General features: G+C 53.5%; 1 protein-coding gene across 8 annotated transcripts in view; it reads right to left on the bottom strand.

Moving 5' to 3' along the window:
* Window positions 1–75: 75 nt before the first annotated feature.
* Window positions 76–12404, bottom strand: part of AMBRA1 (autophagy and beclin 1 regulator 1) — a 220630-nt gene continuing 208301 nt past the window's right edge. For 7 of the 8 annotated variants that reach the window (XM_058663099.1, XM_058663098.1, XM_004585357.2 and 4 more), the window contains 3 exons: window positions 10705–10797; window positions 8608–8801; window positions 76–1507 (listed from right to left, as the gene is read on the bottom strand). In XM_058663099.1, the coding sequence (XP_058519082.1) occupies window positions 1011–1507; window positions 8608–8801; window positions 10705–10797 (784 nt within the window). In that variant the 3' untranslated portion in view covers window positions 76–1010. The remainder of the gene's footprint in view (window positions 1508–8607; window positions 8802–10704; window positions 10798–12404) is intronic. The other variant, XM_058663100.1, reaches the window with a different exon arrangement.

Below are 12404 nucleotides of genomic sequence, written 5' to 3'. Positions count from 1 at the left end.
GGTGCAGTGCTCCCCGCCCCGCAAGCCCATCCCACCCTTCCATCTGCCACAGGAACAAAGAGCGAGGAACCTAGCGAGGGGCATTCATCATTTTAATAGTGTGGTTCTTTGGTGTCTCCCTCATTAGCAGTAGACTATCCCCTCTCCTCCCACCACAAATGTCTCTATGATGAGTGACAGAAAGAAAATCACATTTTCATACGAAAAACAAAATGATCAGAGTCTTGATTTTGCCACTAGAAACTACACGTACAGTTCAGGATTCCACATGCAACACCTTAAATCACAGACCGAGACCTGGCATTCCCACCTGCAGTCCCCCCCTCCCCAGCCTGGGGCTCGCGTTGGCCTCAGCTCAGGTAACACTGACACCCTCAGGTGCTGCTCTGAGGGCCCTGGGGGCGGGCCAGCCAACACCCCCACCCTGTAACAGGCTAGCAGGTTGCCCAGCCCGCTCATGGCTCTCTCCTACTGCAAGTGCAGCAAGTCCTCACCTGACTCCCTGAAGGGGGTCTGGGGGCTGAGAGGATGAGGGGGCTGGAGCTCTGGAAGGCTCAGAGATGGTGGTGGTTTCCAGGGCCGGGCTCCTGGGGGTGCTTCCCACCCAGCAGGTGGGTGAGGCCAAGCTGGCCTGTGGGCCTATACCCAGGAGAGTGTGTCCAGGTCTGGAAGACAGTTCACACTGGGATGCTCTGGCCGGGAGCCAGCTCTCCCAAGCCAGGGAGGGGGTGGAAGGTTCACAGCAGACACCCACCTGCTCCTCCACTCACAAGGGGCCCAGCAATGGAGTTCTCCTAGGCTCCAAATCCTGGAATGTTCTAGCCCTCCCTGAGGCAAGCCTCACCCATTCGACCACCACTTGCCCACTCCCAACGACTCCTCCAGACCCCACCCAACTCCTGTCCCGGATGCAGCCAGCAGCTCTTGCGCGTGCACAGTTCCCAGTGAGCTGTGAGGTCCGCTTCTGCTCAGCGGCTCGCGGGGAGGCCCCAGGGCACACAGTATGCTCTCTACCTGTTCCGGGGCTCCCCACTGGGGCCTGCAGCTTCCCCTCTGCTGCTGTTGCCCCTGTCAGGAAGGTGGCCGTTACTGCTCAGGTCGCAGTGCAGGTTTGCTCCCTCAGGGTTGGGAAGGGGGACCAGGGTAGGGACAGGAGAGGAAGTGGGTAGGGTTGGCTGGGATGGCTCCTGCCCAGGGCTACCAGGCTGGTCCCAGGCGGCTGTCCGGGGGCTCAGGCCTCGCTCTGCCAGCTGGCTAGGTTCTGGGAGCAGTCCCCGAGAGGTGGAGGGTTGGGGCGAGGAAGTGCGGGCGGCACCAGGCTCAGTGCCTGTCTGAGAGCTGCGGTGGATGCGGTGGCTGACGATGATGTTGTTGCCAAAGCCGCCCATGGAGGCCATGGTGGTGCTCTGTTCCCGCTGCACCACAGCCGTCATGCCCCCTTCAGCCATCAGCCGCTGGATCCTGCTCAGGGCATCTTCCCCACTCGCACCGTATTCGGAGCCCTCACCTACAAGATACAGAGCAGAAGAGAGGGAGTTAGCTGCTGAGGCAGCCAGGCAGCTGTTAGGAGCTGGGGGATTCTAGCTGAGAGCAGGAATAAGCAGCCCAACCCTGTCATTAAGAGAATCAATCAAGCCTTGAAATTGAGAAAGAAACAAACACCCACGGTGATCAGGTTCAGACTTCCCCTTTTACTAGCAGGGAACCTAAGACCCAGATAGGCTAGCATGAGGTGGCCAAGGTTATGGAGCCAGTTAAGGGGCAGAGCTGGGGGCTGGCACTGTGGTGTATGGTGTTGGGCCACTGACTGCAAAGCCTGCATCCCACTTGGCTGCTGGCTCAAATCCTAGCTGCTCCACTTTGGATCCAGTTTCCTGCTGACGGGCCTGGGAAAGCAGTGGAAGATGGCTCAAGTACATAGGCTCCCAGATCCCCACGGAAGAACTGGAAGGAGCTCCTGGATGTTGGCTTTGGCCTGGCCCAGCCCTTTGTTAGAGCCATTTGGGGAGTGAACCAACAGATGGAAGATCTTTCTTCTTCTCTCTGCAACTGCCTTTCAGAGTAGGACTGGGAGGCAAGTGGTCAGCTCCAGTGTACCACTGGGCACTGGTGGCAGGGTTATCTGAGAGTGGCCAAGGAGGGGGCACAGACAGCTTTCCTGGTATGTCTGCTGCCTGAAGAGATACCCGCCAGATGCAAGGTTGGGCAGTCCAGTCTCTGGAAGAGGGGGTGGCCTGGAACATACGGACAAAGGCAGTCTGCTCTGTTTCGTCTCACGGCTGTTGTCCTTCCATGTGCTTCCGTAAAGCTTTGGAGGAAGCCTGGATTCTAGCTGCTCCCTAGGAGTTTCGTTTCCTTCTTTCTTCTCCCTTTTTCCCTTACTCTGCTTTTGCACCGTTCTCCAGTTCCTGCTCTCATTGGGGCTGGGTGCCCAACACCATCTTTCACTGAAGACAGCCCACTGCCCAGCCCAGGCCCGAGGCTTGAACTTGCAGCTCAAGGGAGGGATTGATGGGCCCTGCTCCCTGGACAGGCCTGGCCATTCCAAGGGAGTTCCCTAGAACATCCAGGACCACCGCTCAGAGCTCAGCCCTGCCACTTAACTAGCCAGGTGACCTCGGACAAGTTCTTGAATACCAGTTGGCAGAGGCTGCTGCAGTTCACCAGGGGTCGGTGGACTGGAGCCATGTCTCAGCCACTTCTTGCCCCCCACCTGCTCCATGGCCCTCAGGAGGAAGTGAGCCAGGCCACACCCAAGGTGACTTTGCCCAAGACCCCAGGCTGCCGGGTTCAGACAAACCCACTCAACTACTCATCTGTGCCCTTCAGCTCAGCTGTGTCTGAGGCCTGGGACCTCCTCTTTGCGCCTCAGTGCCAGGCAGCTTGGTCTTCAGGGTACCTCCTCCTGCTTTGAGCGGACTGGTCCTCTTTAGCACAGATAGGAGGCTTTCACTTGGCCTCAAGCTCAGAGTCAACTTGCTTTCCTCGAGGGCCTCCAGGGAAGTTTTGTCCCAGTTTCCAGGGCAGCAGACAGAAGAAGGAGGACTCTTAGAATACCCCTGAGGGGAAAAGCCACCCAACTGATGGGGACAGAGGTAGAACAAAGGCCAGTCCCACAGAGGCACGTCACAGCAGTGCCCATTGCTTTCCAAGAATGCTCTACACCAAAGGCCCTCCCTGGCCTGGCGCAGAGTGTGCAGTCCACTGGCCTGCACCAAGGTCTGTTGGCATCCCAGCTCTTCATGCTGGGCCCTGTGCCTAGGGAACTATTACCAGCTTTCCCCAGCAGGCTAACTCTTGGGGAAACATAGGCTGCTTGGGGGCCACAGGGAGCTGCTGCCACCCAGCCCACAGGTCCTTGAGGGCTTTGCTTGGCTTTTGGTGGTTGGCATGGCTGCTAGCACTTGCTAGTGCTTGCCTGTGGCTTTGGCCCAGCCACCTCTCATCATGACTATGGATTGTTTTTCTTTCTTTTCTTTTTTTAAAAAAGATATATTTTTACTTAGTTGAAAGGCAGATTATAGACAGTGAGGGAGATAGAAAGATCTTCCACCTGCTGTTCACTCCTTAAATGGCCACAACAGCTGGGGCTGTGCCAAGCCAAAGCCAGGGGCCACGACCTGCTTCTCTGAATGTCATGTGGGTGCAGGGGCCATCTTCTGCTGCTTTCCTAGGAGACTGGCAGGGAGCTGGAATGGAAGTGGAGCAGCTGGGGCACTCCTATGGGGTGCCGGTACCACAGGAGGTGCCTTAACCAGTTGCACTACAATGCTGGTACCCTGGGCTGTTTCCTAACTGGTCTGCCTCCAGGATTCACCTCTCCTGGCAGTTTCAATGACCATTCTAACTAGGCTCTCAGTAAACTTCTATATCCCGTTCAAAATCCAGCAGCTTGAAGAATCCTCAAAATAGTCAAAACTCTTAGCCTGACACATGAAGGCCCCGTGCCAGGCTCTCACCACTTTCCTGACCACTCCATCCTGCCAGCCCTTTTTCTTTCTTTCTTTTTTTAAATAATGACTTAATTTTCTGAAAGGCAGAACTACAGAGTGCGGGGGAGAGACAGAGATCTTCCATCTTCACTCCTCAAATGGCCACAACAGCCAGGTTGAAGGCAGGAGCCTGGGATTTCATCTGGTCTCCCATACAGGTGGCAGGGGCGCAAGGAACTTGGGTCATCTTCTGTTATTCTCCTAGGCACATGAGCAGGGAGCCATATCATAAGTGGAGCAGCCGGGCGGCTTAGCCCTCAGGGCCACTAAGCGAGTTGCTCTGTTCTCACTCCAGCTCCTCAGTGCACATGGTCTCTTTCACGTGGTCTTTCCACTGCTCTAGGTGGGCAGGCTGCGCATTCCGGAGCCCTGGCATAGCCTGGTATCTCTGTGCTGGCTGCCAGGGACTGTGGGCTCCTAAAGGTCTCTGGCTTGAGTTTTGGTCATGCTTTGGGTCCAGTGTCTAGCACATGGTGAAATAGTCAGGGTACACTTGTCACATGTGCCTCCGGGTGAATGGAAAGGCTCCCAAGCAGCCTCCAGAGCTCCTGTCCCAGGCTGCTGCTGTGGGAGAGGCACCAATGTGCCTGCTTCCTCTCTGACAGGACCAACTGGACGGTTTCATCCCTGAATGGGAGCCCCTCAGTAATACCTTTGGATTCACGATGCTTACATAATTTCAGATAGATTTCAAGAATTCAAGAGCTCGGGCCCTGTGGCGTGGCCTAGCAGCCAAAGTCCTTGCCTTGAACGCTCCGGGATCCCATATGGGCGCCGGTTCTAATCCCGGCAGCTCCACTTCCCATCCAGCTCCCTGCTTGTGGCTTGGGAAAGCAGTTGAGGACAGCCCAATGCATTGGGACCCTGCACCCTCGTGGGAGACCCAGAAGAGGTTCCTGGTTCCCGGTTTCGGATCCTCTCTGTATATCTGACTTTGTAATAAAATAAACAAAATCTTTAAAAAAAAAAAAAGAATTCAAGAGCTCAAAACAGCATGCATGAAGACCTCAAGAATGTACACCTGGGCGGTTGGTTTCTCAAGAGCTGGATGTGGACTGACTGGAGAGCTGTGGGCTGCACTGCTCTCCTGGGCACTCAGAATCAAGCCTCAAGCCACTAAAGCATCTAACATACTATTCAAGATTATTAAAACCAACCAACCAACCAACAAAACCTGCTGGGGCTGGAGGGAAATGGCAGCCATGGCCAGGGAGGCCAGTGCACAGATGGCCACAGGGATTGGCTCTCATCTCTGCCCAAGGCAAAAGACAGCAACTTGCTGTTGGCAGAGAACTCAGAACTTGGCCAGTTCTAAGGTACACTCTGGCTGTTGAGACCAGGGTCAGGCCAGGGACTGGCCACAATTGTGCTTCCAGGACTTTCCCAGCTTACATGAGCAGAGGTGGGAGCCGAGGCTGCTGAGAGGACCCAAAGCGGAGCTGCCCTTCCTGCATTCAGGGACGTTGTTGCTCCCCAAGTCCCATCCTTTCCACATTTGCATTTTCCTGACCTGGGGTCCAGGACACCATTGCTGGTCTCCCTACCACATGAGTCAAGTTCAGGGCAGTGCCTTGCCTCCCCTCAATTCATTCATTCCACAGACTCCTGAATGCCTACTGTGTGACAGGAAGGCACGGTCCCAGTGCTGGAGCCCACAGGAAGCCCACAGAGTGTTTCTGTCTCTCTTTTGAACTTTTATGCCTTGGCCAACAGGAGAAGGGAAGCTGGAAGCAGGGTCAAGTTCAAGTCTTTGTAGGAAGTAAAAGTCTTTGGTTGGTGCTAGGCAAGCAGAAAAGCCAACACCTGCCAGCTCCCCCTGCGGAAGACTCTTTCTGGATGTCTTGGAAAGAGATGAATAATTTAATCAAATTTTTACAGAACAAGAAATTGAGATGTAGCTTGGGAACCTTCTGGAGGTAGCTGACAGGAAAGAGCTGAGGGAGGGCCACTCCACAGAGCAATGACTACGGCCTGTTTCCCACATTAATAATTGTGGACACCTGCAGGGGGCATATGTACAGAAGGGACTCCCTTCTAGCTAAGTCGGAAGAGAGAACCTCCTTCGCTAGGGCTTTCCCACCCACGTGTTTGTGTCTTTGGGTACTAGACAGGAAGCAGGTAGGCCAGTAGCTGCTTCGCCTGCTTCTGGCTAGAGAAGTCTGGGTCCAGGAATCTTGACAACTGCTCTTCTGCTCTCAGAGTACTGGGGTAACCCCCAGCGCAGGGTTCCTGGCTTACGAGACAAGGCTGCAGAGGTACTGTAGCCGATTCCCTATACTCTTCCCAGCCTGCCTCCCTCCTGAATGCCTTTTTTCCCTTCCCTTTCTTACAGAGACAAGGAGAGAGAGAGAGAGAGAGAGAGAGAGAGAGAGAGAGAGAGAGAGAGAGAGAGAGAATATCCTTCATCCATTGGTTCATTCCCTAAATGGCCACAATGGCCAAAGCTGAGCTGATCCTAAGTCAAGAGTTTCTTCCAGGTCTCCTGCATGGGTGCATGATCCAAGAACTTCAGCCATCCTCTGCTGCCTTCCAGATCAGAAGCAGGGAGTTGGATCAAAGTAGAGCAGCTGGGATTTGAACTGGTGCTTACACAGGATGCCGGTGGCAGGTGGAGGATCAGCACACACTCCTACCATGATGCCAGCCCCTCTTTTTTTCTTTATTCATTTAAAATATTTTTAGAGGTGATTTATTTGAGTCAGTCCACATTTATAGCAAATAAGAATAGTCTGTGTTAATTTACCATCTCAGTACAAACTTACTGAATGATTATGGACTGAATGCTCTTTGAAAGAAGGGTCTGACACTGGAGCTCCCAGAAAAGCTCTCAGGGTCATGGCTGGCAGCAGCAGCAGAGAGCCATGGCCTCACTCCTGCTGACAGGCCTCAGCAAGGTCCACTCTTCGCCACCTTCTTCAGTGAGGGCGGGGGCATGGGATGAGGACCTCTTGAAACTGGCAGAGCTCTCCCTCCTGCCAACCCTCTGTCAACAGGCCCCACAGAGGAAGAGAGGAACTCAATAATGGACTGTAGGCCAGAAAAGGCCTGGATGCTACCCAGGACAAAGCAAAGCATTCTGGGGAAGGTGGGATGCCAGAGGACGCACTTGTCAAGTGCAGCTCCTGGTCCCAGAGCCCTGCTGTGCCATCAGCACAGAGGTCTCCCTTCTGGTTCACAAGCCTCAGTTCTCCAACTGTGCTGGACCTGCCATGAACACAACCCTGCTAGGGTTCTCTGGGTGTAGTCAGGCACGATATCGTTGACTTGGTGTTTTGGCATTTGTGCGGTTTAGCTCCACTTGGCCTAATTCCTCCTTGTCCACTTGAAATGCTACTCAGGATCACCTCATCCAGAAGCTCCTCCCTGAGCCCTACTCCTGCCACATGCTCCCTGGGACTAAAGGCACAGAAGGGATCTGCCTAGGTGTGCAGCTCTCCCTCTAGGCCATAAGCTTCTTGGGGGAAGAATGAGCGCTTATTTGTCTGTGTAGTTGGGTGGCTGACAAATGGTAGCCAATCAACGGTGGTAAAATGCAATCAGAAGGAGCTGCCCAAGATTCCAGCCCACCTCCCCAGAACCTACATAGATAGTCTATATGGACTGGGTTCCACGGGGCGCTTAGAGGCTGCCCGTCTGTCCACTGCAGAACCCTGTGGAAAAGGCCTAGAAGACTCCAAGGGGGCCCAGAGTGTGCAGAAAACTGCAAACATAGGCTGCAGGTGGCTGAAGGCGATGCTGAAGTTTAGAGGTGCAAGCTCTGCCACCTGCTCAGGTTCCCACCAAGAGGGCTTCCACCCCACCAAGAGCCACAGATGGGAAACAGTGAGCAGGAGAGTGCTCCAAGGCCACTGTAGGTTACAAAGCTGTGCCTGCCGTAGGGACCACCCAGGCCAGTCTGGTGCTCTTTTCCTGGTGCTCACTGTGGCTGCTACTTCCAGACAGGAAACCACATGGGTCTGGAGCAAGGACCGGCACCGGGGATGAGGTGACAGAAGTGAGAACAGCTTGTTTCACGCACTGCTGCCAGACTCCAGCATGGCTGGACCCCGCTGCTGGGAAGTGCTAATTGTTTCCGAGAGGAGAGAGGCCAGCAGAGAGCACTGGGGCTGAGGTTGACTGTGCCACACCTGATGGAGGGGACAGAAAGGGACTAGTGGTGTACCGGGCTAGTCAAAAAGGCAAAGGACCACGGGCACAGTGGAGGTAACAGAGGGCTTCGCTTTGCCTGTCCCAAGTCTATCAGGTCAATGGAAAGGACAAGTCACCCTGTGGCTGCCCTGGAAGCCTGCAGCCTTCCCCAGCCCTCTCTAGTAGCTCTCCATGTGCTCTGTGGGAAAACCAGAAGGATGTTGAAGTCTTGGTGAGGGAGATCGGAACTCCTGGGGATCTGAGCAAAGAGGAAAGCGCAGCCCAGCTTTACTGAACAGTGACCCAGCTCAGGGATATGGTGTTCCCGCCCAAAAAGGCCCTTCATGCCCCTCGCCCTCAGGCATCACCCAGACTCGGGAGGGGCACTTGTGAAGTTCCCCACCCCATCAATGTGGAAGGCTGGTGATGTTCCCAAACCCACACTGAAGTCAGATCGTCAGATCCCTCTGGGCTGCGTGCGCCCCACCTTCGTCGGGCCCTGAGGCAGAGGTCGTCGGCTCCTGCGCATCCCCCTCGGTCTGGGTCTCCGCATTCTGCAGCTGCAGGGCCAGGGTCTGAGTGCCCTGAGAAGTCACTGAGGTGGTGGGGTTCCGGGGTTGCAGCCCGATGGCATTCATCAGACCCATGTCTCTGTCCGTCCTCCAGGTGGCTCTGCTGGTTCTGGGGAGACAGACAGACCCAGGTCAGGCGGGGCGTGGGTACAGGGCAGGCCTGAAGGAATGCTGTGCTCCTTAGCTCCCCCCTCCTGTTGTGGCTCCCTGTATCAGTCCCTGGCCTGGGCAAGGGAAGCAGGGCCACAGAACCATCCCATCCTGCTGCGAGCAGGTTCAGCCATTCCCTTCACTATCAGGCTGTCTGTGGGGGTGGTGAGCAGGGTTGGGCAGACAGGTGACTGAGCTGGTAAGACTCTTGTTTAGCATCAGGATCTACCAGAGACCAATGGGAGCGACATAAGGTCCTTTCTATTTCAGCTTCTTCATTTCTTTCTTTATTTTTTTAAACTATGCATTTCAAAGTCAGAGTTAGAGAAAAGAGAAGGAGAGACAGAGAAACAGCTTCTGTTTGCTGCCATATTCCCCAGATGGCTACTACAACCAGGAGCCAGGATTTCCTCCATGTCTCCCATGTGGGTATAGGAGTGCAAGTAAACGGGCCATTTTTTGTTGCATTTCCTGAGCCATTAGCGGGAAGCAGGATTGGAAGCAGAGCAACTGGAACATGGACCGGCACTCATATGGGATGTGCCATTGCAGGTTTTAGTTTTACCTGCTATGCCACGACACTGGCTCTTTCAGCTTCCTTCTAACTACAAAGTTCCTTCTAGCTGACAAAGTTCCTGTACGAGCTACCAAAATTTCCAAGTAGACTGAGACCTCTACTTTGGAAGGAAAGTGCCAGCACTGGTGATAGGCCTTCCGCAAGAGCACACTTTGCTCACAGGGAGCACAGGCTGCCTGAGGGGAAGTTCAAGCTCAAGACCAGCATCTCTTTCCTTGGGCATTTTCCAGACATGGAGCTGTGAGCTAGCTGGAGCTGGCCAAAGCCAAGAGCTTCTTCTGGGTCTCCCACATGGGTACCAGGGGCCCAAACACTATGGCCATTTACTGCCACTTTTCCCAGGCTGTCAGCAGGGAAGAAGATTGGAAGTATAGCAGCCAGGACACAAATTGGAACCCATATAGGATGCGGGATGCTGGCATGGTAGGCAGCAGCTTCGCTCACCACATCACAGCATTGGCTCCTAGAAAACTTTTTATATTGTTCCTAGACACATTTCTCGTAGCATCTGAGACTATCTGTCTTGCCATCCATTGTTTGTCATCAATTGCTTGTTATCAATCTAGCACTTTGGTTTACTATGGTCTAAACCTGTGAGTTAACCAATAAGGGACTCAGCTCGTCTCTTAGTGGCCTTCAAAGGCTCCTTGCTCCTGGGGCCCGGGTCACCTGACAGATGGCAACAGCCCTCTCTGGTGCTGTCTTGTCTTATGGCCCATGTGTCTGAACATCACGGCCAGGGTGGGAGGGGGGCCAGGGTGTGCTATGGGCTCTGGAGGAACAGGTGATTTTTTTTTTTTTTTAAGATTTATTTCAATTTATTACAAATGCTGAATTGCCAAGACAGAGGGAAAGAGATCTTCTATCTACTGGCTCATTCCCCAAATAACCACAATGGCTGGGATTGGGCCAGGTCAAAACCAGGCCGTATGAACGGGCCAGGCTAAAACCGGGAATCTGGTCTCTTTATTTAGGTACGGGGACACAAGGACCTGGGCCATCCCCCACTGTTTTCCCAGGCATATGAGCCAGGAACTGGATCAGAAGTGGAGCAGCCAAGACTGGAACCAGTGCTCATATGGGATGGAGGTTTTGTTTCCACGTGAGGAATTCTCCCAAAGAAACCTGCAAATGGAAACTCAACACACGAGGCAGATCAGAGAGGAACTGCCCTGGGAAGCAGGGATCTGGAGCACGTGTGAGGGCACTGCTTGAGAGCGCTGTCCAAGCAGGAGGCAGGAACAGGCCTCTGGCCAGCTGCTCCCTTCCCATGCCACCAGCTTACCCAGGCCGCTCGCTGCTCCTGCTGCTGGAGTGCACGGTGAAAACTGTCTCATTCAGCTGGTCCCAGTAGTACTCAACCCCAGAGTTTAAGGCCCTGAAAATCAGTAAAGAGGGGTAGAGAAGAAAAGGTGCAAGGTGTTAAAGAGGCAACAGAAGCCCTGCAATTCTGGAGCTGGGTGGACTGGGACCTGGCAGCCCATCCCTTCCTGTCTCCAGGGATGGGGCTGACCAGAGACGTCCCCCTTCACCAGGATGCTTGGTGCTGGAAAATGCTGAGCAATCTCTAAGAGCATGTACGGTGGGTTTCCATCTCTTCCTTTCTGTTGATGAGCCTTCACAGCTCCTCCTAGAGTCTAACAGATCCCTAACTAAAAGCAACCCCAGATCCAAGGAGTGGGTTCCAAGTGTTCAAATGTGAAGAAAGGGGCTCAGATGGCCAAGGAATGGCTGGAGAGACATGGTGCCATTGACAGCCTTAAGCAGCAGGGGCTCCAGAACAACTGCAGCACAGGCTGCCCTTGGTCCTTCTCCACTGCATGGCATGAGGAGCACAGAAGTTAAAGCACCTGACACCCTTCATCTGCCCAGACCTCAGAAGCCTTAAGCAGGAGAGAAGTCCTCATGGAGCACAAATGTCCCTCTCAGCTTTTTTTTGGACCTGTAGCCTCCTTTGGCAGCCTCAGTGGGAGAAGCATTTGGCACAGGCGACTGACAGTGCAAGAGGCTTCATGCGCGTGCACCACCTCTTCCAAGCGTGCGAAGACGAGACCCTCAAGTGCGAATCAGCGTGACTGCAGGTGGCAGAGCTCACCCATCTACTGCGCTGCCAACCGTTACCAACACTGGGTTCTCATGGAGTATCTCTCAATCTTGCACAGCAAGCAGCAGAGAAGCAATGTTCTGTCACCTTTCTAGATAGATTTGCTACTCCAGTCAGCAACCCTGGCTGACTGCAATAGGTTCCAAAACACAAGGCTGGCTGCCTTTCATGAACAGGATTGACTGAGAGCTGGGTAGTGGTGCAGCAGGTGCAGAAGGTTCCTCTTACCACTGGTGTTTCATATTGGCACTGGTTTGTGTCCCAGCTACTCCATTTCCAACACAGTTCCCTGTCTGGGAGAGGCAGCAGAATATGACCCAGGTGCTTGGGGCCCTTGCCACCCATATGTGGGAGATTTTGGTGAAATTTTTGATTCCTGGCTTCAGCCTGGTCAAGCCCTAGCTGTTAATGGCAATTTGGGGGAGTGAACCAGCAGATGGAATAACTTTTTCTCTCTGTAACTCTGTCAAATAGGCCAATAATCTTAAAAAAAAACAAAAACAAAGGGGGTGTGGTTGGTGCCATGGTAAAGCAGGTTAAGTCTCTACCTGTGGTAGCAGAACTCCATGTGGGAACCAGTTTGACCCCTGGTTGCTCTGCATCTGATCCAGTACCCTGGGAAAGCAGCAGAAGATGGTCCAAGGCCATTTCAAACCTTGAACCTATGTGGGGGATCACTGAGAAAGCTTGTTGTGATAATTTGGGGAGCGAGGCGGCAGAAGAAAGATCTTTCTCTCACTCTCCCTTCTCTCTGTAACTCTGCCTTTCAAATAAAATAAAATATATATATATATATATTTTTTTTTTTTTTTTAAAGATTCATTATTATTGGAAAGCTGGATATACAGAGAGGAGGAGAGACAGAGAGGAAGATCTTCCAT

The sequence above is a fragment of the Ochotona princeps genome, chromosome 4 (assembly GCF_030435755.1).
Source record: "Ochotona princeps isolate mOchPri1 chromosome 4, mOchPri1.hap1, whole genome shotgun sequence".
Taxonomy (NCBI): domain Eukaryota; kingdom Metazoa; phylum Chordata; class Mammalia; order Lagomorpha; family Ochotonidae; genus Ochotona; species Ochotona princeps.
This window is presented reverse-complemented; position numbering and strand designations above follow the sequence as displayed.